We start from the raw sequence: 24,931 nt of genomic DNA, 5'->3' as shown, positions 1-24,931 counted from the left end.
AAACAGTCAAGTGTCAGAAGGAGGCTGGCCAATGCACAGCGTCTGGGTTTTGAACTGTAATGGGATTTGCAATCTCATTTTGCATTTATATTGGCCCTACTTTCATAGATAAACTTTCACAGGATGTATGTGAAATAATCAAGGTCTGCAACTATTAATATAAAAAGCTGAGAAATACTGGATTAAAAAACATAATCCGCTAAGTGACCTTGAATTGTATAACCTTAGAAATAAAAGTAATAGTAGGTGTGTCTACGCAGCAATTAAACACCCACAGCTGGCCCGAGTCACGAACATCTACACTGCAATTTTACATCCATGCAGCCGGAGCCTAATGAGCCCGAGTCAGCTGATACAGACCACCTGCCAGTGTTTAATTGCTGTGTAGACATACCCAGAATGTCTGTCCCCCACATTTGGATACTCACATAGACATTTAAGTACATATGAGCATTTGTGTGTTTGTATGCAGAGTTGTACTGGTTTAACTAAAGGTGTGATTTTTACATCAATTTAGTTAAATGGGTGCAGCTTTGTGTGTAGACACTCTCTCTTTTATTTTGGTTTAAACTTTTTTTAAAATTGGTTTAGCTTGAAGAGTAGCCACACAGCTATTGGTATTGGTATTTTAAAAAGATTTAAGTTTAAATCAGTACAATTTCTGTGTATAGAAATCCTAAACATGGGATTTAGACATTGCCTGAACATGCTCTCATTTTGAACATGGACTCCCTCAACTGTATAATATATGTATTTATTAGCCTATAAAAGATAATAGGGATAAGCATTTTTTCGTTGGTATGGTGTAAAGTCCTGTTCTGGTATTGTTTTTTGTTTTGTTTTTGTGTCAAATTTGTCAGGCACATGGACTGCTGGAATACTCTCTTTATGAGTGCTCTACTTTTGTAGAGATCATTTAGTGCAGGGTGGCCAACCTGAGCCTGAGAAGGAACCAGAATTTACCAATGTACATTGCCAAAGAGCCACAGTAATATGGCAGCAGCCCCCCATCAGCTTCCAGCGCCTTCCACCCACCAGCAGCTCCCTCAATCAGTGCCTCCTACTCTCTTCCTCCCTGCACCTCCCGATCAGCTGTTTTGTGGTGTGCAAGAGGCTCTGTGGGGGGAGGAGTGAGGGCATGGCAGGCTCGGGAGGGAGTGGGAAGGGGTGAAGTGGGGACAAGGCCTGTGGCAGAGCCAGGGGTTGAGCAGTGAGCACCCTCTCTTTTTCTGGTAATTGGAAAGTTGGCACCTGTTGCTCCAGCCCTGGATTCGGTGCCTATACAAGGAGCCGCATATTAACTTCTGAAGAGCCGCATGTGGCTCCAGAGCCACAGGTTGGCCACCCCTAATTCAGTGCAATAAACAGTTAAACAGGCAAAGGATTAATATCATTTACTTTCATCTTTTGCGTACAGGGATATAAGATCTTAATTGACTTTTCTTTTTGTCTGACCCAGTGTTCAACACTTGCATGTATCAGTTCCCAAGCACTAATAAGCTTTCTAAGAAAATTAGCTTGATGGACAGATTGTGAAAAGTAGCAAGAGAAGCAAATGTCTCTGATTTCCTATATGTGCTTCAGGGGAAAAAAAAAAGCGTGTGTATTCTTCGAGATGGTGTTTTTCCTGCACTTCTCTCCCCGAAATACCATCGTGATATTTTCCTGATTGCCAAAAAGCGCAACCTTGTTAATGATGGCTTTCTGTCAATATGCTTAGAAATATTTTTCTTCTTTTTTATATCTGCAGGTAGAAGTGTCTTGACAACCAAGCAAGAAGGTGGATTATTTTTAGAACAATGCTTAGGCATCTGTAGAGATGATTTGTGGTTCAGTCCAGCTGGAGCTGACTGAATGAAGCTATGGGCTGTGCATCAGCCAAACATGTTTCTACTGTTCAAAATGAAGAGGAAGCTCAGAAGGGGAAGAACTACCAGAATGGAGATGTATTTGGTGGTGAGTGTTATGGGATCTTATCTTTCTTACACATCATTAATGTTTTTGAAATTCTAATTGGGAGTCTCACCCTTCTTATGAACTAAGAATGAAAAAGAAAGTTGAAATGAATCATGACAATACTAGTGGAGTTATATCTAAGGGATAGTATCGGAAGAGTGTTGAAATTATGTTGTTGTTCGGATCAGATGTGAAATCAGAGAGCTTATTGCAGATCTATGGAACATTCTGCTTCCAGTGTTCTGAAGTATAGTATCTTCAGCTCCACACAGTGTAGGGAAATTTGAGCAACCATTCACTTCAAATTCCCAAGTTATACATTTTATATTTCTGCTATCAGATGCCAAATGTAAAATTTGCTTTAAAACCCCTACTACGTAAGCAAAATAAATCCCCCAATCCCCTCCATCCCTCTATAACAGGAGAAAAATGTCAAACCCTAAGTCTTCTAGAGAGCAGAATATGAAAGTACTGTAAAATTAGAAGTGGGAAGTTATCAATAATATTTAAATAACCTGTGAAGATTGGGGTGGTAGAGGAAGATTTTGAACATGGCATAGTAACATAAAGCTAATCTTTGTAGTTAGAAAGAAGATTGTTTTGAAATCAAAGTTTTGCCATGGTACTTAAGTACTAATTATGGTAACATCAACATTGTGATTTTTTTGTCAGACTCTATTAGCATATGTTTAACTACTTTTGTAATTGATGAGGAGTAGATTATGAAATGTGTTAAGAATGATTATAAAAAAATGTACACAATGTGAGGTTTCCAGGCCTGTCCAGACATTATAAGGAAACTATTTCCTACTAAGAAGGTGATTTGGTATTGCTTATAAACTCCGTGGATTCAATATTCTTAAAATAGTTGCACTGCTATTTAGAATGTCAAGCTTCTCTTCTGTGGTGGTTGTTATAGCAATTATTTGTGCAGAATTAAGAATGCCATGCTGCAGTAGCAAAGCTATCACTACTATTGAAATAAGTAAGGAGGAGAAGCTTCACTTCAATCTGTCTGTTGAGGGTATGTTTATTCCCAGCAGCAGACACAAAGTAAAACTACCTCAAATTATATCTATAATCTGAACTGAGGGTCTTAAAAAATGTGAACCTCTATGATGAGGGTGTTTTGTTTTGGTTTTTTTTTGTTCATGCTTTCCTTTACTATCTTGTAAGATGATACGTTTGGAATTCTGATTTTAGTATTTGAACTTTTATATAATACAGACTTTATGGATATTAAGAGCAAAATATCCTCTTTTGTTATGAAAGGAATATTAAGACAGATGTTAACTTATAGTTAATCAATAAGACTAGTCAGACAGTGCATTTCTGGGAGATTTTTTTCATTACATGCCTTTAGTACACAGTAACACAAGGTCATGTACCATAACTTCAGTCACATGAGAACCTAAATTATGTTTAAAAGGTAAGAGGAATTTCAGGGCACAAGGGATTGTAATAGGATGTAGAATCTTGCCCCTTTATGTTGACACTTTGTCACCCTGGGATAGATATGAAACTACTGAAGATTATCACCATCAGAGGTTCAGGGGACTGTTTCAAATTTATTTCCTTTTCCATCTTCCTATAAAGTGTTTCCCATACCATCTTTGTTGTCAGTCTAGGCAGGCAGTCTATGATTTGGGGCCCCAATTCAGCAATCCATCCCTTCTCTCCAAAGCTCTTCAAACATGTACTTAGGTCCCATTGAATTCAGTGGCACTTCAGCACATGCATTAATGCTTTGCTGGATTGGAGCTGGAATGCACCTATAGATGAAGCTAGCCTCTTGTTTTTAGAAGTGGGCCCTCCAGATTAGGTTTGAGACATTTTGGAATGGCAGTATGGGGAGGGAGCCTTGCTTTTTTGCTGTCCTTGTTGCATCTGTTCTGTGGGTCAACGGAACACATTGGTCTCCAGGTTTGGCAATGTGCTGTACTTCCGTGTGCATGGCATGTAAAATATGTCCTGCACAATTTTTAATATAAAAAAGAGAGGGAGAAGTTTACACCTGAGCATAGGGTTTGTGCAACCTCATCATCAACCAATCAGAATTCCCTAGATTTCTAAGTCTGTTTCATAATAGACTGAACCTCTTGCTTCACTCCTCTTTTCATGTTTTAAATTATACTGGGCAGTTGCATTGTGTAAGATGAATTGGATCTGACATTGCAAGGTTTTTTAAATTTCCTATTAAACATTTATGTTAATCCAAAACAAAATTCCATCTGACACATCTGTAGAGTTATTCTTTCAGTAAAGGCAAAAAGAAATATGTAAGCACTGTATCAGAGAGCTGTCACAACCAATCCATTACAAACATAGAGATTAGCAATGCTAGATTTTATTGTAGGATGTCACCTAGGGCAATGAATCTTAAATGTAGCTTCAAGGGATATTGGTGGTCCATGGTGTCGCAGCCACCACTGATTGCTAATGGTGCTTCACAGCACTCAAGGGAGCCACAGCGTTGCTAGTGCTCAACCTCTGCCTCCTTCTGCCAGCTGCCGAAAAATTGCTGCATATTCCCCTGTCAACAGCTGGGAGCCATAAAAGCGGCAGTACATCTGATCCAGCCAATAGCTATGGACAGGGCATTTCTCCAGACCATTGGGAGCTAAGCTTATCTTCAGGATGAGCTAGACAAAGTAAGACCAGGTTTGGATGGAGGAGAGAGACTGAGGAGCATACATCTGAACTGGAATGAGACTCTGAGCCCTGGTCTACAGTACGAGTTTAGGTAAAATTTAGCAGCGTTAGATCGATTTAACCCTGCAACGTCCACATGACACAACCATTATTTTTGACTTAAAGAGCTGTTAAAATCTATTTCTGTACGAGGGGATTAGTGCTGAAATCGACCTTGCCGGGTCGAATTTGGGGTAGTGTGGAGAGCGCTCTCTGCTCAGATGCACTGGCCAGGTAGATACGAAAAGGCCCACGAACTTTTGAATTTCATTTCCTGTTTGCCCAGTGTGGCGATCTGCAGGTGAGTGCAGATCTCATCAGCAGAGGTGACCATGATGGAGTCCCAAAATCGCAAAAGAGACTGAATGAAAGGTACGAGATCTGATCGCTGTATGGGGAGATGAATCTGTGCTCTCAGAACTCCGTTCAAAAAGACGAATTGCCCAAACATTTGAAAAAATCTCAACGGGCATGAAGGACAGAGGCTATAGCAGGGATCCACAGCAGTCCCGCGTGAAACTTAAGGAGCTGAGGCAAACCCACCAAAAAACCAGAGACACAAATGGCTGCTCCGGGTCAGAGCCCCAGACATGTCGCTTCTATGATGAGCTACATGCCATTCTAGGTAGTGCCGCCACCACTACCCCACCGCTGTGCTTTTGACTCCATCAGTGGAGTAGCACGCAACAGGGATGCGGGTTTTGGGGACAAGGAAGATGAGGAGGAGGTTGAAGACAATTCACAGCAAGCGGAGAAACTGTTTTCCCCAACAGCCAGGAACTGTTTCTCACCCTGGACGTGGAGTCAGTACCTCCCGAACCCAACCAAGGCGGACTCCTAGACCCTGAAGGCAGAGAAGGGACCTCTGGTGAGTGTATCTTTGTAAATATTAGACATGGTTTAAAAGCAATCAAGTTTAATTTTTAATTTGCTCTGGCATTTGCGGCCAGTATAGCTACTGGAAAAGTCTGTTAACGTGTATGGGGACGGAACGGGAATCCTTCAGGGACATCTCCATAAAGCTCTCTTGGATGTACTCTCAAAGCCTTTGCAAAACGTTTCTGGGGAGGGCAGCCTTATTCCATCCTCCATGGTAGGACACTTTACCACGCCAGGCCAGTAGCACATAGTCTGGAATCATTGGTTGAAATATGGTGATTTTATTAAGGGGACATTCAGAGGTGCTCGTTCTTGCTAGGCTGTTTGCCTGTGGCTGAACAGAAATGTTCCGCACTGTTAAGCAAGCGGTGCGGGGAGGGGTGAAGTGATCATCCCAGAGAATTGGGTGGGTGGGTGGGGTTGGGGGGCGGAGTTAGTTGGGTTTGTGCTGCACAATAACCCAAAAACTGCATCCCCTCCTCCTTTTAAATGGCCAACGCATTTTAAATGGCCAACCCAACGGCTGCTTGGTACGGGAAATGAGGGTTCTGCTGTTTGAAACCATTCCCATTGTTATGAAGGTTAAAGAAACCAGGCCTATGTCTTACCATGGCTGCCTGCACGCCAAATTCTGTTACCTGGTCCTGCGTGAAAGATCTCTCACACCAAACCGGCATACTCTCAATAAGAGGCAAAATGTGACCTTGTACTGAAAGCACATGTGCTATGTAATGTTAACAGCAAGGTTTACCATGGAAGAGTCTACCCATTGTTGTCTAAAATGTGTCTTTTTAACTACCACTCTTCCCTTTTTTCCCTCCACCAGCTGCAAATGTTTCAACACTCACACTATCTTCTCCTTCCCAGAGGCTAGCGAAGATTAGAAGGCGAAAAAAATGCACTCACGATTAAATGTTCTTTGAGCTCATGCAGTCCTCCCACACTGAAAGAGCCCAGCAGAATGTGTGGAGGCAAACAATGTCAGAGTCCAGGAAAGCACAATATGAATGCAAGAACAGGTGGCGGGCTGAAGATGATAGGTGGCGTCAGCTTGGTGACAGAAGGCAAGAGGCAATGCTGAGACTACTGGAGGAACAAACTGATATGCTCCAGCGTATGGCTGAGGTTCAGGAAAGGCAGCTTGAGCACAGACCACCGCTACAGCCCCTGTGTAACCAACCGCCCTCCTCCCCAAGTTCCATAGCCTCCTCACCCAGACACCCAAGAACACAGTGAGGGGGCCTTCCAGTCACCCAGCCACTCCACCCTAGAGGACTGCCCAACCTACAGAAAGCTTGCATCAATAAGTTTTAAAGTGCAGCGTGGTCTTTTCTTTCCATCCTCCCCCGCCCCTCCTGGGCTGCCTTGGCAGTTATCTCCCTATTTGTGTGATGAATTAATAAAGAATGCATGAATGTGAAGCAACAATGACTTTATTGCCTCTGCAAGTGGTGATCGAAGTGGGGAGGGGAGGGTGGCTAGCTTACAGGGAAGTAGAGTGAACCAAGGGGGCAGGGATCATCAAGGAGAAACAAACAGAACTTTCAGACCGTAGCCCCCTGACCAGTCATGAAACTGGTTTTCAAAGCTGCTCTGATGTGCACCGCACCCTCCTGTACTCTGCTAACCGCCCTGGTGTCTGGCTGTGCGTAATCAGCTGCCAGGCAATATGTCTCAACCTCCCACCCCGCCATAAACATCTCCCCCTTACTCACAGATTTTGTGGAGTGCATAGCAAGCGGTAATAACAATGGGAATATTGGTTTAGCTGAGGTCTAGCTGAGTCAGTAAACTGCGCCAGCGCACTTTTAAACTTCCAAATGTACATTCTTCCACCGTTCTGCACTTGCTCAGCCTATAGTTGAACAGCTCCTGACTACTGTTCAGGCTGCCTGTGTACGGCTTCATGAGCCATGGCGTTAAGGGATTTCAACATCCCCAATGGTTATTTTCTGGTCTGGGAAGAAAATCCCTTCCTGAAGCTTTTGAAACAGACCAGAGTTCCTGAAAATGCGAGTGTCACGTACCTTTCCCAACCATCCCACGCTGATGTTGGTGAAACATCCCTTGTGATCCACCAGTGCTTGCAGCACTATTGAAAAGTACCCTTTTTGGTTTATGTACTCACTGGCTTGGTGCTCTGGTGCCAGGATAGGGATATGGGTTCTGTCTATCACCCCACCATAGTTAAGGAATCCCATTGCAGCAAAGCCATCCACTATGACCTGCACATTTCCCAGAGTCACTACCCTTGATATCAGCAGCTCTTTGATTGTGTTGGCTACTTGGATCACAGCAACCCCCACAGAATAGCAGGAAGGAGGGCTGATGCTATGGTGGCAGCACTGATTCTATACAAAGAGAAACCACAGAGATGCAAATGTATTTGAAATTACTGTTGCCCAAATCTGTAGTCATATCGGAGACTAACCTGTCACAAAAAGATCTCTTCAAAAACAGGCAGTGGGCCACATAGTTGCAAGAAGTCCACATCTATCTTGTTTAATTCTAACTGTGTTAATCGGGTCATATAGAAAAATGTTCTGGCCAGATTTATGAAAGGCTAGGATACTTTTATGACCGCTAATAGCATTTGTAGCTATGCAAGATAAATTAAGGTAATCAAATCTATTTTGGGGTAGATTTGGTTATGTACAACATTGCACAGTTGCCTCTAAGTGCATTGTTTCACTTTCTTCCAAAGCATCAGGTTTTGCTATTGCCAAAGCTGAGGTGTGAAACTGAATAGACCAACAGTCAGATCCGGTTTAATGAATCCTATAGTATGTTTTTGAGCAAGAGTTCCCATCTGCTCTATACATACATCATAAATTAAAGGGTGAGATGAAGAATAATAAAAATTGCACCCTTGAATTAGTTAAAGACAGCTTTTTCCTGCACAGCTTTTGTCTATTAAAGTTCAAATTACTTGTTGAAGCCAGGGTTTTATGTGTTCGTGCCTACACGTGTCTGAGGATTATTCTCTGGGGAGAGGGGATTTTGAATTTCATTCTGCTGGATGTTCCTACAAGTTATTCTAGGATACACTTACCTACCTCACAGAGGGGTTCTGAGGATTAGATTGTCAGCACTGGTGTACAGTGCCTTGAAGATGTAAAAAGCTATATATAAGCTCTAAATACAAAGTTCCCTAGGTTTAAAAAGTTTACTTGCTCAGCTCCCTCAGTCATATTCCTTCCTTTTAGGTGCCTTTGTTTTTTTTTATTATTATTTGTATGTTCTGTTCCTTCCTCGGACAGGTGAAAGAAGGAGAAATTTGAGAAATCTGTCCTGGATAACAAGCTGTGCTTGATTTCCATTTCAGCTTCTCTGATAGATGCTCCTGAGAGAACTTGAACGGCCATGTTAGGTGGTGATGAGGAAGACAGGCCTAACTCATTGTTAGTGCTATTCTTCTCTTGGTGTGGAGTCTAATTTGAATGCACGTGACGTGCAATATTTTGCCCCTCATTGCTCAGCTGGACTCTGGAAAGCAGGTGACTTCCCCCTAAGACTTTCTTCATAGAGTCGAGTCCCCTGACTGGGGCCCAGTAGTAAGTGCCTTCAATGTTGAGAGCTTGTAGGGTACAACCAGTATGACTGTTTTTACAAAAAGTTGTGATGCTGAGCAACCAAGGAGAGGCAGTACAATCTTTCATTTGGCTGTAGCCTGCTCAGCTTTACTCAACTCAGCTTGCTTGGTTTAGCCTTAGAGAATTTTTAGAGGGGTTTTGAGTCTTGTCAGTATTGGAGTAATTTGGTGATGCAAACCCATCCCACACTCGTAATGCAGTGCCTGTCCACAAATGAAAATGCTGGCAACAGTGCACAACATTTTCACTGCTGTTCTGGTTGCTCTTGCTCTGACCTCTGCACTGAGAATTTTTAGCAATTCTACTTTGGTCTAGCACTAGTACAGCCCCACCAATCACAATCAGGGAAACACTAGAATAAACTGGGCAGAGCTGTTATCCCCACTGTACCATCTAATCCATAATGCTTTGGAAAAAGGTATGTGCCAGTCTAGACTAGTACCTTAACTATTGCTAGCATTAAGCACTTTGAGATCTGCAGATGGAAAACATTATATCAGAGCTAAGGCCTGGTCTACACTATGCTTTTAAACTGATTTTAGTAGCGTTAACTGATTTAACGCTGCACCCGTCCACACAACAAGGCCCTTTATATTGATATAAAGGGCTCTTTAAACCGGTTTCTGTACTCCTCCCCGACAAGAGGAGTAGCGCTGAAATCGGGTAATTATCATATCGCATAGATAGGAGGTGCACAAATCGCGGTAATTGTGCTTCGGGCGGTATTCCACAGTGCACCATTGTGACGCTGTGGACAGCAATCATGAACTCGGATGCACCTGGCCAGGTAACAGGAAAAGCCCCCCGAACTAATTGAATTTCAATTTCTGTTTGCCCAGTGGGACTCTGATCAACTGTGGCGATGCAAAGTCCCAATCCAAAGAGTCCGCATGGGCGTTACGGGGAGATACTGGATCTGATCGCTGTTATGGGAGACAAATCTGTTCTATCAGAGCTCTCGTACAGAAGATTGAATAGAAAGCATTTGAAAAAATCTCAGGCTATGATAACAGAGGCCACAGGCATCAGTGCTGTGTGACAAGGTTATTGGAAACCAAAGAATCAATGGACGCTCAGGAGGAGGCGAGGGGTACTAAGGACTCCAGCTATCCCAGTCACCGCAGTCTCGAAAAGCACTTTGCATTCTGGCTGAGTCCCAATGCCTGTAGGGTAAACACATTGTCCGGGGTGATTCAGGGTATAATGTTGGAATTTATCCTACTGCCCGCCCCGGAAAGAAAGGGAACAAAATCGTTTCTTGACTTTTTTATAATTGTCACCCTATGTCTACGGCATGGTGCTGGTAGACGCGCCGATGATAGCAGCATCTTCCCCTCCATGGCATGACAGTACAATAGATGCTAGTCCAATCATCATTCATCAGCCCATGAGATGCTCCTGGCTGGCCTCAGGTGAGGGTGGCCAAGGGCGCCTGGTAAAAATAGAAGACTCCCAGTTATTCCGGTAGTATGATACAGAACGCTGGTAACAGTCCTCATCATAACAACCGGGGTTACGAGTCCATCAGTCCCCCCCTTTATGTCTAAAGAAAAGATTCTGTACTGCCTGAACTATCACTAGCGAGCGGTGAGTCGGTCGCTTCTCCCCACCCCCCCCCTTTATGTCGCCTGACATCATAGCGCTGGGAGGCTGCCTCCCCTATTTTATCTCACCAAAAAGTCAATCGTTTTTATTCCTGCATTCTTTATTACGTCATGCACACAAATGGGGGGACCCTGCAACGTGCCTGGGAGGTGGAGCAGGAGGAAGCAACGGGTGGGGTGTGCAGGGCACCCCTTGCAAATGGCAGAGCTCATCATGTCTCTGCAGATCTGACACGAGGCTTGTGCTCTCTGGTTCATGGCTCTCTAGTACACTTGCCCCATATTCTAGGCAGGACGACGCTATTTTAGATACAACATAACAGGAGAGGAACTGACTCGGGAGGCTTCTCATTTTTGTATCTGGCCCCCCACTGGGCTGACCTGCAGCAAATGGTCAGCCAGGTAGCCACCATGACACCAACAGCGAGTACAGAATGACCATAACCCTGTCATTCTCATCACCAATTACAATGCACAGAGACGGTTCAGAACAACTGTAACCGTCTCTGCTCTTGCAAAAGCATAATGATGACTGCTGTTGTAGTGCTGCAGTGTTACCGCTCCTGTCGTGGCATCCAGTAACCATTCAGGTCAGTGACAAAAGGCAAAACGAGCTCACAATGCGGTTGCCATTGCTCATGCTTGCCAGGCCAATCCAGGGAAAAAGGGCACAAAATGATTGTCTGCCGTTGCTTTCACTGAGGAAGGAATGAGTGACGACATTTACCCAGAATCACCCGTGACACTGTTTTTGCACCATCATGCATTGGGATCTCAACCCAGAATTCCAATGAGCGGGGGAGACTGCGGGAACTATGGGATAACTACCCACAGTGCAACGCTCTGGAAATCGACGCTAGCCTCGGTACATGGACGCACAGCACCGAATTATTGTGCTTTGTGTGGCCGTGTGCACTCGACTTTATACAATCTGTTTTACAAGACCGGTTTATGTAAAATCAGGGTACATCTACACTACAGGGTTATTCTAAGTGTTCTTGTTGTTGTAACTAAAACTGGGTAGGTATCAATGATTGGAGTGCTAATGTAAACAGGTGTCATTGGTTGCTAGTGTGCTAACTAGACTTGGTCAGAGCAGGTTTAGATAAAAGTGGTGGTTTAAAACCACCTGGATGCTCCACACTAACTCTATTATCAGTGGTAATTAGGGCTGTTGATTATTAATCATAGTTAACTTACACGATTAACTCAAAAAATTAACTGCGATTAATTGCAGTTTTAATCGCGCTGTTAAACAACAAAATACCAATTGAAATTTATTAAATATTTTGGATGTTTTTCTACATTTTCAAATATATTGATTTAAATTACAACACAGAATACAAAGTGTATAATGCTCACTTTACATTATTTTTATTACAAATATTTGCACTGTAAAAATGATTAAAGAAATAATTTTTCAATTTACCTCATACAAGTACCATAATGCAATCTCTTTATTATGAAAATGCAACTTACGAATGTAGATTTTTTTTTGTTATATAACTGAACTCAAAAACAAAATAATCTAAAACTTTAGAGTTTACAAGTCCACTCAAGTCTACTTCTTGTTCAGCCAATCACTAAGACAAACAGGTTTGTTTACAATTATGGGAGATACTGCTCTTGGCTTCTTATTTACAATGTCACCTGATAGTGAGAACAGGCATCACATGGCACTTCTGTAGCTGACATTGTAAGATATTTACGTGCCCGATATGCTAAACATTCGTATGATTGAGCCACCATTCCAGAAGACATGCTTCCATGTTGAAGATGCTTGTTAAAAAAATAATGCATTAATTTTTAACTGAACGCCTTGGGGAAGAATGGTATGTCTCCTGCTCTGTTTTACTCGCATTCTGACCCAGCACACGTTGTTCATTTTAAGAAAACTTTCACTTCAGATTTGACAAAAGGCAAAGAAGGTACCAATGTGAGATTTCTAAAGATAGCTACAGCACTGGACCCAAGGTTTAGGAATCTGAAGTGCCTTTCAAAATCTGAGAGAGGCGAGGTGTGGAGCATGATTTCAAAAGTCTTAAAAGAGCAACACTCTGATGCGTAAACTAGAGATCTAAAGCCACCAAAAAAGAAAACCAACCTTCTGCTGAGTGATAAAAATCAATGATTTAAAAAAAATTGATTTTTTTAATTAAATCAGATTTTTTTGATAAAATGTGTTTTGAGGAAAAAACCTATTTAAAGATAGTTTTAATTAAGATACATTATTGCTCATATTCTCATCATGGAATAGGGATTATAAATACTAATTCTATAGTATGAGACAATATATTAATGGAATATTTAAGAAAAGTTTTGTAAATGAGTTTCAATAGTTCATGGATTAGGGACTCAATTTTATGGGGTGCCAGTGACTTCTGTGTAGATTATTTAGGTTAATCTTTCTATCTAACCAATGGGACTTAGTGCTCAGTCTAGAAGATATCATCAGAGATGCTCAGTTTTGCAGTTCTCAAACTGTGGATTTGTGTGTCCAGAGATAACATGCTTGTTAACAGAAATCTAGAGATAAATGTGAGAAGGAAGGGACAGGCAGTAGAAAGAAAAGTGAAACTATTTGAGCAACATATACCAGAAGTGTCTAGGTCTTTCTGAGTGTAGCCTTCATTGATTTGAGATCTACCGTACGTTCTCTCACTAGATGGGAGAACCTATAATGGCAGCAGGCTGTAAAAGAGACCCAGTCTGGGAATATTTTAATGAAGTTCCTCTACCTGTAGATAAGACAGGCATGCATGCAAAATGCAAAGAGTGCAACAAAGAAAAACTTGAATGCTTAACTAAATTCAAAAATTCATATGCTTGTTTTGTTAAAATATTATATGTTTGCTGTTGAAGAAAAAAGTCCAGAATACGTAATGTTGTTTTAGTTAAATAAAACAATTTAAATTTCTGTCTGGTGATGTTCTCCTAATACAGCATGGCAAGAAAATCCTCCAAATATTAATGATTAACCTGTTGAACTGGAGATAGTTCATTCCCAATGACTTCATAAATATCTACTTCAATTACCTTTGGTAAATGAAATAACTAAACAATCATTCATTTTCTGATATAGCTGTAAAACTAATCTAAAAAGTTATCAAAATAAATCACTTAAAAAATGTATAGTGTGTACTGTGATAGACCTAGGCCAGCTGGAGACAGCAGAGTAGTAGAAGGAAGATATACTGGCCACGGAATAAGCAGTTTTCTGTTCCCTGAGTGACCAGAGCAGGGGCTGCTCCAGGCTAATGAGAACACTCGACTCCAATTAACCTGCTAAGAGTCAGGTGAGGCTGTTAAGCACCTGATGCTATAAAATTGCTCACTCCAGTCAGGCCAGAGGGAGCCAGGGGAGAGGAAGTGTGTGCGAGGAATTGGGAGCAAGAGGCATGCAAAAAGCTGAGAGTGAGTAGGCATACTGCTGGAGAACTGAGAAGAACAAGCATTATCAGACATCAGGAGGAAGGTCCGGTGGTGAGGACAAAGAAGGTGTTGGGAGGAAGCCATGGGGAAGTAGCCCAGGAATTTGTAGCTGTCACGCAGCTGTTCCAGGAGGCACTCTAGACAGCTGCAGTCCACAGGGCCCTGTGCTGGAACTCAGAGTAGAGGGCGGGCTTGGATTCCCCCCAAACCTCCCAACTCTTGATCAAACACAGGAGGAATTGACCTGGACTGTGGCTTCTACCAGAGGGGAAGGTGTCTGGGCTGTTTTCTGACCCACATGGTGAATTTCTGAGGTGAGCAAATCCATCAATAAGCGCAGGACCCACCAAGGTAGAGGAGGAACTTCGTCACAGTACCTTCTAAAAATGAAACCTAATTCTATCTCTGAGTTGTGAAGAATGTGTTAAGGTTATAACAGCCAAGAAAAATCTACTTTTTTGTAGAAATCCATGATTAAATCGAGTCTTTCCTGACTAGTGATTTAAATCAATTTAAATCAAATCCACCCAGCATCTGACTCAGGCGATGAAAGGGAACATGCATCAGTCTGCACTGCTTTGGATCATATCAAGCAGAACCCATCATCAGCATGGACACGTGTCCACCGGAATGGTGGTTGAAGATGAAGGGACATTTGAATCTTTAGCGCATCTGGCGTGTAAGTATCCTGCGACGCTGGCTACAACAGTGCCATGCGAATGTCTGTTCTCACTTTCAGGTAACATTGTAAACAAGAAGCAGACAGCATTATCTTCTGCAAATGTAAACAAACTTATTCGTCTGAGTGACTGGCTCAACAAGAAGTAGGACTGAATGGACTTGTGGGCTCTAAAGTTTTTACATTTTATTTTTGAATGTAGTGTTTTTTGTACATAATTCTACATATGTAAGTTCAACTTTCATAATAAAGAGATTGGAATTGTGTAAGGTGAATTGAAAAATACTATTTCTTTTGCTTTTTACAGCACAAATCTTTGTAATAAAAAATAAATATAAGGTGACCATTGTACTCTGTGTTCTGTTTTGTAATTTAAATCAATATATTTGAAAATGTAGAAAACATCAAAAATATTTAAATAAATGGTATTCTATTATTTAGCAGTACTATTAATCACAATTAATTTTTTTAATTGCCATAACAAGGGTGAGGTGAGTGAGGCACTTGCCTTGGGCGTGCAAAGCTGAGGGGCACAGAAAAAGATAAATTAAGTTAAATTCTTATTATTTTATGAAAAATTATAATCATATAATATGCACATTGCACCATGACAAATGTACAATGTAAATGGAAAATAAATAGAATACACCCTAGAGTAATTATAAAGCATTGGTTCTCAAACTGGGGTTCGCGACCCAGTTATGTGGGGGGTAGCGAGCCCTGACCCTGGCACATGACTGCAAGTAGTGAGCCCTGACCCCTGCGCCAGGTTGTGAGCCTTGACTGCGACTCATGGCTGCGAACCCTGACCCCTGCGTGGAGCTGCGGCCTACGAGCCCTGAGTGCTGTGCCGGGCTGTGAGCTTCAACCTTGACAGGGACATGCGACTGCAAGCCCTGACCCTGAACCCTGCACTGGCTGTGAGCCCCGACCCCCACAGTTCATGATGCACTATGATGCACACCTTATATGTATTAGTTGATTTTGTATGCGGATCTTATGATTAAAATAAGCATTCTATTATCATTATTCTTGTCATTTACATATTTTTCTTTTTTTACGAAGTAACTACTATGAAATTATATGGAGGGGGGAGGGCACAATTTTATATTCTTGCCTCGGGCACAAAAATAGCTAGTTACAGCTCTGCTGCTTGAGAACTCTAGTGGTAGTAATAGTGGGAAATTTAAGGTGTGGTGGAAATGCAATATAGGCACAGCGCAGGGCAATAAGGTTCCCGGCAGCAATCGATAGAAAAGAGCTGTAACAGGATTGAATTTAAAAAACACATCCACCCTGCCTGGTTACAATTAAAAATAGATGCTTGCTGGGGTGGAGGACTTCTCTGCCTAAAGCAGAGGCAGAGGAACTGCATGCCGATTTCTGAGTTGAAGGACTGGGAGATATCCAAATTTTGCTGGTCCCAGAACTATAAATGGAGAACTGCTTCAAGCTTTTGTTTTGGGATGAGTTTAAACCCATGGCGCAGGCTTAATTAATGCGTAAAGAGAAAGTAATAAAATTCAAACTGTTTACAGTTAGGGCGTCAGGAAAATAATTCTGTTCCCCTGGCATAACTTCTGTTGGCATGACTAAGTGTTTTCCTGTACTTTGTCCAATCAGGATGCAGGAATTTCCTTGTTGGGCCCCACCCCCTGCTGAGCTCTGTGCAGGCAAAGTCCCCAGTTTCCTCTTACCTCCTATGAGCAAACAGCTGCTCCCTCAGCTGAGATGCCTTATTACTCTTTAGGCTGGAGAAGCAGGCAAAGAAGCCATTCAGAAACAACAAGCTCTAGCCCTTTGTTGTGTACCTGTATGCATAGAGTGCACCATGTTCCCATCTGTGCAGATCCCCTTTTCACCCTCAGTAGGTGACTGTGGATTGATCAGGAGCAGAGGGAAATCAGACCTCTCTGAGGGAGCAGGAGGTCTCTCTTAGGCTCCCTCCTCACCCTCAGCAGGAAGAAGAAGAAAAGGAAAACAGTTTCCAGGAATAAGATGTCTGGATGGTTTTGCATCTCATCCAATGTAGATCAAGCCCCACTTCTAGGAGAGACACATCTACAGGCCATTGCCTGGATCATCCAGAATTATCCAGCTTTCGTCTGTCCCCCTTCATCACAATTTTCCAATAATTTCCTATGCTTGCCTCATGGTAGATGGTCATTTCTCAAGATAATGTGGTTACTCGTTAGGCCCACCACCTTCTTGTGACATTTTAAAATGTTCCAGACATCATCATCATGTATGTAAGGTTTGCTGGACTTTTAAAATCATTGCAAATTAAGATTCCTCTTAAGAGCCTTATTTTAAGCATCTTATCCTCCAACGTATATCTGTAGACCATGTTTGGTACAAATCTGTTTGACTAAGCTGGCTTCTGGAAGGATCAAAGCACACGTGACTGAGTCCTAGACCTTACAAATATATAGAAAGCAGGTTTCAACAGAACTTGAAGACAGGAGTTGTTTTCTTGGACTGACAGAGGGCTACGATACAGTGTGGCACACTCATCTTCTGGTAAAACTGTCAAGAGCTTTCCCCGCATGGGTCGTGGACATTGTTGAACTTCTACTTCATGACAGGTGTTTTCGCATACATATGAGAAACAGAACAAGCTAATGGAGAAGACAATTCAGCGGCTTGCCTGAGACTTTGTGGTTATGTCCACCCTGTTCAATCTGTACACAAACAACCTGCCACTAACTCAGTCATGCAAGTTTATCTATGTCAGGGCTTGGCAACCTTTCAGAGGCATTGTGCCGAGTCTTCATTTATTCACTCTAATTTAAGGTTTTGCATGCCAGTAATACATTTTAATGGTTTTAGAGGATCTCTTTCTATAAGTCTATAATATATAACTAAACTATTGTTGTAGGTAAAGTTAATAAGGTTTAAGAAATTTTTAATTTATTAAATTAAATTAAATTAAAATTAAATTAAAATGCAGAGCCCCCTGGACTGGTGGTCAGGACCTGGCCAGTGTGAGTGCCACTGAAAATCAGCTTACGTGCCACCTTTGGCACTTGTGCCATAGATTGCCTACCCCTGATCTATGTAAATGACATCTGCTGTGGTACCCAGTCATGCTCTTTCACCAAATTGGACAACATCTTGAATGCTAACCTGGCCAAGATGGCAGCCTGGTGTAGCAGTTGGTGCCTCCAACCAAGTATGACTAAGACAGTTTTAAGCATCTTCCACTCCACAATTCAAGTGCTAAATGTAAGTTAGGTGTCGTCCTCAATGGAAAATGGATGAAGCACAAGGCAACACTGGTCTACCTTGGTGTCACGCTGGACCACTTTGACTTTCCATCACCTTTTAAAAAAGGCTGATACCAAAGTCAGGGCCAGGAATAATCTAACTAGCAAATTAGTCAGTTTGACATAGGGCACAAGTGCACAGACACCGCACACTGGATCTGGCACTGTGTTACTCTTCAGCAGAAAACTGTGCCCCTGTGTGGTGTCATTCACCTCACGCTAAATTGGTTGACGTCAAATTGAACTTGACTATTGTATCATCACAGCCACCCTGCACTCCACTCCTGCCCATGGCTACCAGTTCTGAGCAGCATAGCCCCTCCACACATTCATGCAGAGAGTCTGCAGCCAGACTGGTGGAAAAGCTGTGTGCCAATCAAGATGTCCCACTGTACATGGACATTTTCAGTCACCCCAGAGGATGACTTACATCAAGACATCTATTGTGGTTTCAACTGCCAGATCAGAATCAAGCACAGCAAGCTTGTGGCGCAATGATTGGTTGGCTAAAGATGTTTGGAATGGTTTCCTCGTCGCTGATCCTACCGTTCGACCTCTGGGATTTGACCTGCCATATCATCTTTCGGCTCCACTGAACAGGTTCCCACTGGCCAACGAATGTGTGCCGCCAAACTCTACACATGGGGTCTGCGCGACAACCCACTTCGTCAATGTGGTCTCCATCTGTCAATGGTTCTTGTTAAGTGTCAATTGACTAGATTTCAAGGTAGCCTTAGGGCCCTTCATTCTGCTGATGAAGCTGCTGTCAGGTGGCTCAGGAAGCAATGCAAACACTAGAAGAAGTGCCTTATTAACCCCCATGCTCTTCAACTTTTGAAACTGTTTTAAATTACGGAGAGAAACTGAACTGCAAGGTTTACTGTGCACTTGCATCGCAGTTTTCGAAGGATTAGATGAAACCAAGAAAGCAAACCAGAACTTCTCTGTTTGTTTTAGAGAAACTTCAATGCACAGAACTAAGGAATCAATTTCCCTTAAGTTAAGCCTGTTCCTTAGGTCTCATTAATTTCTACAAACAAGGTGGATTTAACCAGTATTTTTTCCCTGGCTGTGTGTGTGCAAAATTTCTGATAGGAACATCTATATAAGGTTTTGTTGTAGTGCCCATTGCTGTATTATTTAAGCATTAAGGACATATAAGATAATCATATACAGAATTCAAAAAGATCTGATGGATTTTTCTTAAAATATAAAGATGAATGAATAAAGGTGCCTCTCTAGACAGAGAGAAATATACAGAGTTCAGCCCATAGGAATTTTGCTTGATAAACTGAAAAAGAGGGTCATTATGGAATTTACATCTTATCCTTAACTACGCAGTCCCTCCTGCTCCTGCTGCAATATATGTAATTGAAATAATTGAGTTAACAAGGCAATCAAACAGATGTTCTAGAAAGAGTGAATATAATATGATTATGCCTTCCCGGACTCTAATGATTTTAAAATCCCTCTGTTAAGGATAGTAACAATAAATCTTCCTTTATTCAACATTTAATTTCCAAGTTTATTGTCAGTGCTATACATGAGTACTATAACAATGTAAATAGCAACAAGGAGCAAAATGCTATAGTGGAGGCTTGAACATTGTCATGTTCAACATATTGTTTCATTGTGTAACACCTGTCATACGTGTTATTTTTTCATAGAAGAAATGTTAATCTTGGGGGCATATTGACATACTAGAGTTATCAAACCATTTAGTATGTGTAATAAATAACCATGTTTATTACAGAAAGAACAAAGGAAATGGTTTTAGTTTGTCTGTTAATCTGTCTAATTTTGGTGTTTACATCAAGCTCTTTATGCTACCTAGGCACCTACAATATTAATATTTTCCATCAAATATGAAAATTTGTGCTGCAACATATAAGGTGCAATTTCTTTTTTAAAATATCAACTCCAGTTATTAAAGCAGTCACAGTAAAATTCAGCACAAAGCTAACTTCTTAACAAAGTTCTCTCATTTAGAACAACTGCGAGAGTACTAGAACTGGAAATCTTTATAGTTATGCTTATAGCTTGTATTTCTGTCAATCTTATATCATCCTCATTAACACAGTATCCCAGTGCTTCACAGTCTCTGGTGTATTCATTTTCACAACACCCCTGAGAGATAGGACAGCATTTGTTTTATGGAGGACAGCTGAGGCCTAGTGAGGTTAAGTGACTTGCCCAAGATAACACATGCAGTCTTTAGCGGAGCAGGGAATTGTATGTGGATCTCCCATATTCCACACTAGCACCCTAACCAGTGGCCTGTCCTTCCTCTCTTCTTTGCTTCAGCATTTTTCTCTGTGTTTATCATCTTTACCCTGAACCTTTGTAATCCTGTCTGCAACTCCTGCAGAAAAACCTAGCATTTCCCCCTTTCCAAATATAGACCTGATTCCATGGTTCCAAACAGTTTGGTACAAATCCGATTGATTTTTATTAACAAAATTACCAAATATCTTGCCACAACAGGAGGGGCTCACTTTAACCACCAAATGAAGTCAGTTCAGATTAACCATCAAAAACAAGTCTGCTGATTTGAGACTTTGGTTCAACTAGAGCAGCCACAAAGAAATATTTATTTGGATCTTGCTCAACCAAGACATAGAAATGAAAATAAATAAATCTTTTGGATGCAAGTAGTAGGCCCTCTCATGGGACTTTCAAAACCAGGATTCCAACCTTCTTCCCTCACACTCCATTTGTTGAAAGTCATCTGTAAACCAAGCTGTATGCTCTCCTCTCCATCTCAAATGTAGCACCAGGAGCACATGGCTGTTTCATTTTGGAGTCTTCTCTGCATCCAGAGATTACTTCATTTCCTCTTATCTTTGGCCAGTATAGTAGAACCACAGAGTTAAGAACACCAGAGTTATGAACTAACCAGTCAACCACACACCTCAGTTGGAACCAGAAGTATGCAATCAGGCGGCAGCAGAGACAAAAAAAACCCTAAACAAATATAGTACAGTACTGCGTTAAATGTAAACTACTTAAAAAATAGAGGGAAAGCAGCATTTTTCTTCTGTATAGTAAAGTTTCAAAGTTGTATTAAATCAATGTTCAGTTGTAAACTTTTGAAAGAACAACCATAATGTTTTGTTCAGAGTTATGAACAACTTCCATTCCCGAGGAGTTTGTAACTCTGAGGTTCTACTGTATTTAGCAGAGCACTTAATCCTATACTTAGGTCCCATTGGAGAGGTTGAGAGGTTCTTTGCAAGGAGGCAAGTGTGTTGCTGGGTGAGACTGAAATATATTGGTAACTTTGTGGGAGGAGATTGTACAGCATCTTCTAACATTGATGACAAGCTTTAAAATCCCTCACTTTTCGTGATCACTGAATCATAAAATTTTATGATCACACAATAAAATGTGGGGAGGGCAATCACAAGAGTCAAAACAGGGAAAATCTAGAAGAATGATACAGTGCTGTGCTCTTATTAGAACAAAATGAGATTTATCAGCCAAACAATTTATACCCTTCTTTTTTCTTTTTAATTAGATTTTCCCTCATTTTCCTCTCAACACAGTTTGATACTGAAGACACATTGTCCAGGAAGAGAACATCCCCCACCCCCCCAATACTGTAATAAAATTAGAGTTGTTATCTAAGTTTATGGTTTATTTGTTTAACTAGGAGAATGCCCTTGGCAAATCATTTATTTACGTGGAGATCTAACAAGGAAGCTGCTGAACTTAACATTAAAAAAAATCAAATCCAATTTAGATATTTACTGGTGATTAGTGTAGGCAAAGTAAACACCTTCATCATGAATTCGGACTACTTTTCATTTTCCAACTTTTTTTCTGAAAAGTGGCCCAATATAATGCCTCTTTATAAATTTAAAACACTCCCAGAATTATGTGTATATTTCAATGGATTATTAAATATAAAAAGATACGTACAGAATAGCAACAAAATAGACTGTTCATGCTACTACAGCAAGTAAATATATAGTAGGAAACAGAATCAATAAGATCCTTTCATACCAGGCATAACAGGGCAATTTCTTTACATTAATCATGACTTTTATGTAGTGATAGTAGTGAAATTGTCCTTTCTCTTCCCCTCCCCATTTCTTTTTTCTACTTACTTCCAAGTAGAGCAGTTTTGAGCTGGTAGTCACTAAAGGCCTGATCCAAAACCCAGTGAAGTCAGTGGAAAGGATCCTTTTGACTTCAGTGGGTTTTGGATCAGGCTCCAGGAAACAATAAACATAAGATGCGCTGCCACTTGAACAGCATCACTTTTCAGTGTGTGGCTTCAGTGATACCCCTATGAAGGAGAATTAGTTCCAAGTTAGTGGTAGAATGGTTCTTTATTAGAAGAGTTATTGGAATATGAGATGATCTTATTTAGTTCTGAATTTTTCCTACTGTCCTGAGATGCTCCAGCCATGTCAGATCACCATGTTTGAAGATTAATCCAATCCCTAAATGGGTGCAGTACTCTTGCCCCCCTCCCCTGCCCCCATGAGTAATCTGAGTAAATAATAGTAATAGGATATACATGCGCACATCTAGGGTTACCATATGTCCTGGTTTTCCTGGACATGACCTCTTTTGTGATCCTCTGCCTGGGTGCGTATTTCAAATAAGAGGGAATGTCCTGGATTTTTGTGGTGCAGACATTGTGGCTCAGAAAGAGCTGTCTCCATGCCCTCCCCTGCAGTCACCCACCCACGCAGGCACCAGCTCCCATCCCTGGGATGGGAGAGAGGCCCATAGGGAGGCACTGACTGTCGGGCCGGTGCTGTGTCCTGGGCCTGCGCAAGCCACCTTGCCACCAGAACAGGGAGCACGACACTGCCTCCCACCTTGAGAGTGAGGCTGCATGTACCCTCTTTAGCACTCCCAACTACCCCCTCCAGCACACCCACCCACACCCTTCCTGCACTCCCCAACTACCTCCTCCAGCATTGCCAAACAGTAACACCCCCCCCTTCAACTGTCCCTCCACCTCCGGCATTGTCCTCCTTTTGGGAACCTGAAATATGATAACCCTATGCATATCCAGGGCAGAGGTAGTAATACTCACTTTCTCCAGTGTGCTTTATATATTAATAATGATAATTTATATTATGGAAGCTCCCAAAGGCCCCAGTCAGGGTTGGAGCCCGATTGTGTTAGGAATTGTATAAACAAAAATGAAGAGATGACTTCCCTACCCTCTTAATATCTAATTCAGTGGTTGCCAACTTTTTTGTAGCCTGGCCCCCATATTATGACAGGACCACGCTCCCATCTAGCCATAAAGAAAGGGGAAATAATCAGACTCTCAGGACCTATTCATGTCCACCTCGATTGAGGGTCCACGTTCTAGTTAGTAAGTTATCTAAGATGATGCACTGAAACAAGTCAGAACTACTCTGTGTGTTACAGAAATGTTCTCAGTTGCTGGCAATTTGTAGAATCACATCACTACTGTCTGGCTGTGTTGTACTGCTCTTTCTGAGAAGTAGTTCATTTACTGTATATGAATCAGAGTGGATAATAGCTGGTTCACCTTATCATGTCTTCTAGGTTTTGGCCACCAATCCAAAAAGTGATCAATAAAGAAAAAATGCATACTCGAAGCTAGCTCTTTCCTTGTTGTTTCATGTCGCCTCATTAAAAAAGGCATCAGAGACAAACCAAATAAGATTCACTTTCCCAAACAGAAAGTAGTGTTTGGCTGTATAAAAGTCATTGTTGATGTTTTTATCTGTAATCTAAGAACAAATTGCCAAATGTGTATGAAATAGGTTTTTTATTTTGTGTTGTGGCTTATGTTTATTCCATCAAAATCACATTGATAAATAGTGTCTGTTCTTCAGCTTCAAATATATTTCTTACAACTGTAAAAAGAAAAATTTGGTATCCAGCCAGAGGATTTGAAAGTTAAGTATCTGCTGAAAGTTTTTTTTTTTCTCTTTTTTCTTTTCCTGCTGGCCCTGGTACAGAGTTTAAAACATCAAATGCTTAATCTAAAAATGTGTTTACTTTTAGCTCAGGAGGAGTTTGAAAACGTGTTATGATTAGTTACAAAGCAGGAAAATTATTTTTTTTCCAACATTTTTGACATCTCACATTTCTAAATTGCTCAGGAGCATGTTTAAAATGTCAAATGTTTTGAAAACAATTGGATATGAAGCAGATCAGGTATCCATATATTAACTGTATAGACCAAAGACTTAATAGATGTCCTGCAGGACCAGTTAATCACCTTGAAATGTTTTCATCTCCTCATTGTGATGTTAAACGAGTAAATGATACTGCAGTGTCATAATACGTAAAATATCAGAGGGGTAGCCATGTTAGTCTGGATCTGTAAGAGCAGCAAAGAGTTCTGTGGCACCTTATAGACTAATAAACGTATTGGAGCATGAAAGCTCATGCTCCAATACATTTATTAGTCTATAAGGTGCCACAGATCATAATACGTAAAGTAAATAAATATGCATAAATACCTATGACACTTGTAATATAATTATCTGTATTACAATAGTGCATAGACTTCTCATGTGATATCAAGATCCCATTGTAATGATTATACATTTGTAATAAGAGACCATCTCTGCTCTAAGCAGCCTACAGTCTAAATACAGAAGAGACAGAGTGGGGAGAAGAGGTGACAGTATCCCCATTTTACAGATGGGGAGCTAAGGCATGTTGATTAAGTGACTGCTATCATAGCTTTCCTACTCAGATTTGAATCTTAGCGTTCATAACCTGAGCAGCTAGCATGAACCCCTCTAAGCTTAATTACCAGCTTAGATCTGATCTCGCTGCCACCAGCCAAGAATTTCCAGTGTCTTGGCTCACTCTGGGGTCCCC

The 24,931-nt window shown here is 41.4% G+C and overlaps 1 protein-coding gene across 3 annotated transcripts in view; it reads left to right on the top strand.

Moving 5' to 3' along the window:
* LOC116826626 (uncharacterized protein C1orf21) overlaps window positions 1–24,931 on the top strand; it is a 240,529-nt gene that overhangs the window by 82,637 nt on the left and 132,961 nt on the right. For all 3 annotated transcript variants that reach the window (XM_075067878.1, XM_075067876.1, XM_075067877.1), the window contains exon 2: window positions 1,751–1,956. In XM_075067878.1, the coding sequence (XP_074923979.1) occupies window positions 1,863–1,956 (94 nt within the window). In that variant the 5' untranslated portion in view covers window positions 1,751–1,862. The remainder of the gene's footprint in view (window positions 1–1,750; window positions 1,957–24,931) is intronic.

Source organism: Chelonoidis abingdonii, chromosome 7 (assembly GCF_003597395.2).
Source record: "Chelonoidis abingdonii isolate Lonesome George chromosome 7, CheloAbing_2.0, whole genome shotgun sequence".
NCBI classification, from domain to species: domain Eukaryota; kingdom Metazoa; phylum Chordata; order Testudines; family Testudinidae; genus Chelonoidis; species Chelonoidis abingdonii.
The sequence above is the reverse complement of the archived record's forward strand: the minus strand, read 5'-3'. Positions and strand labels throughout refer to the sequence as shown.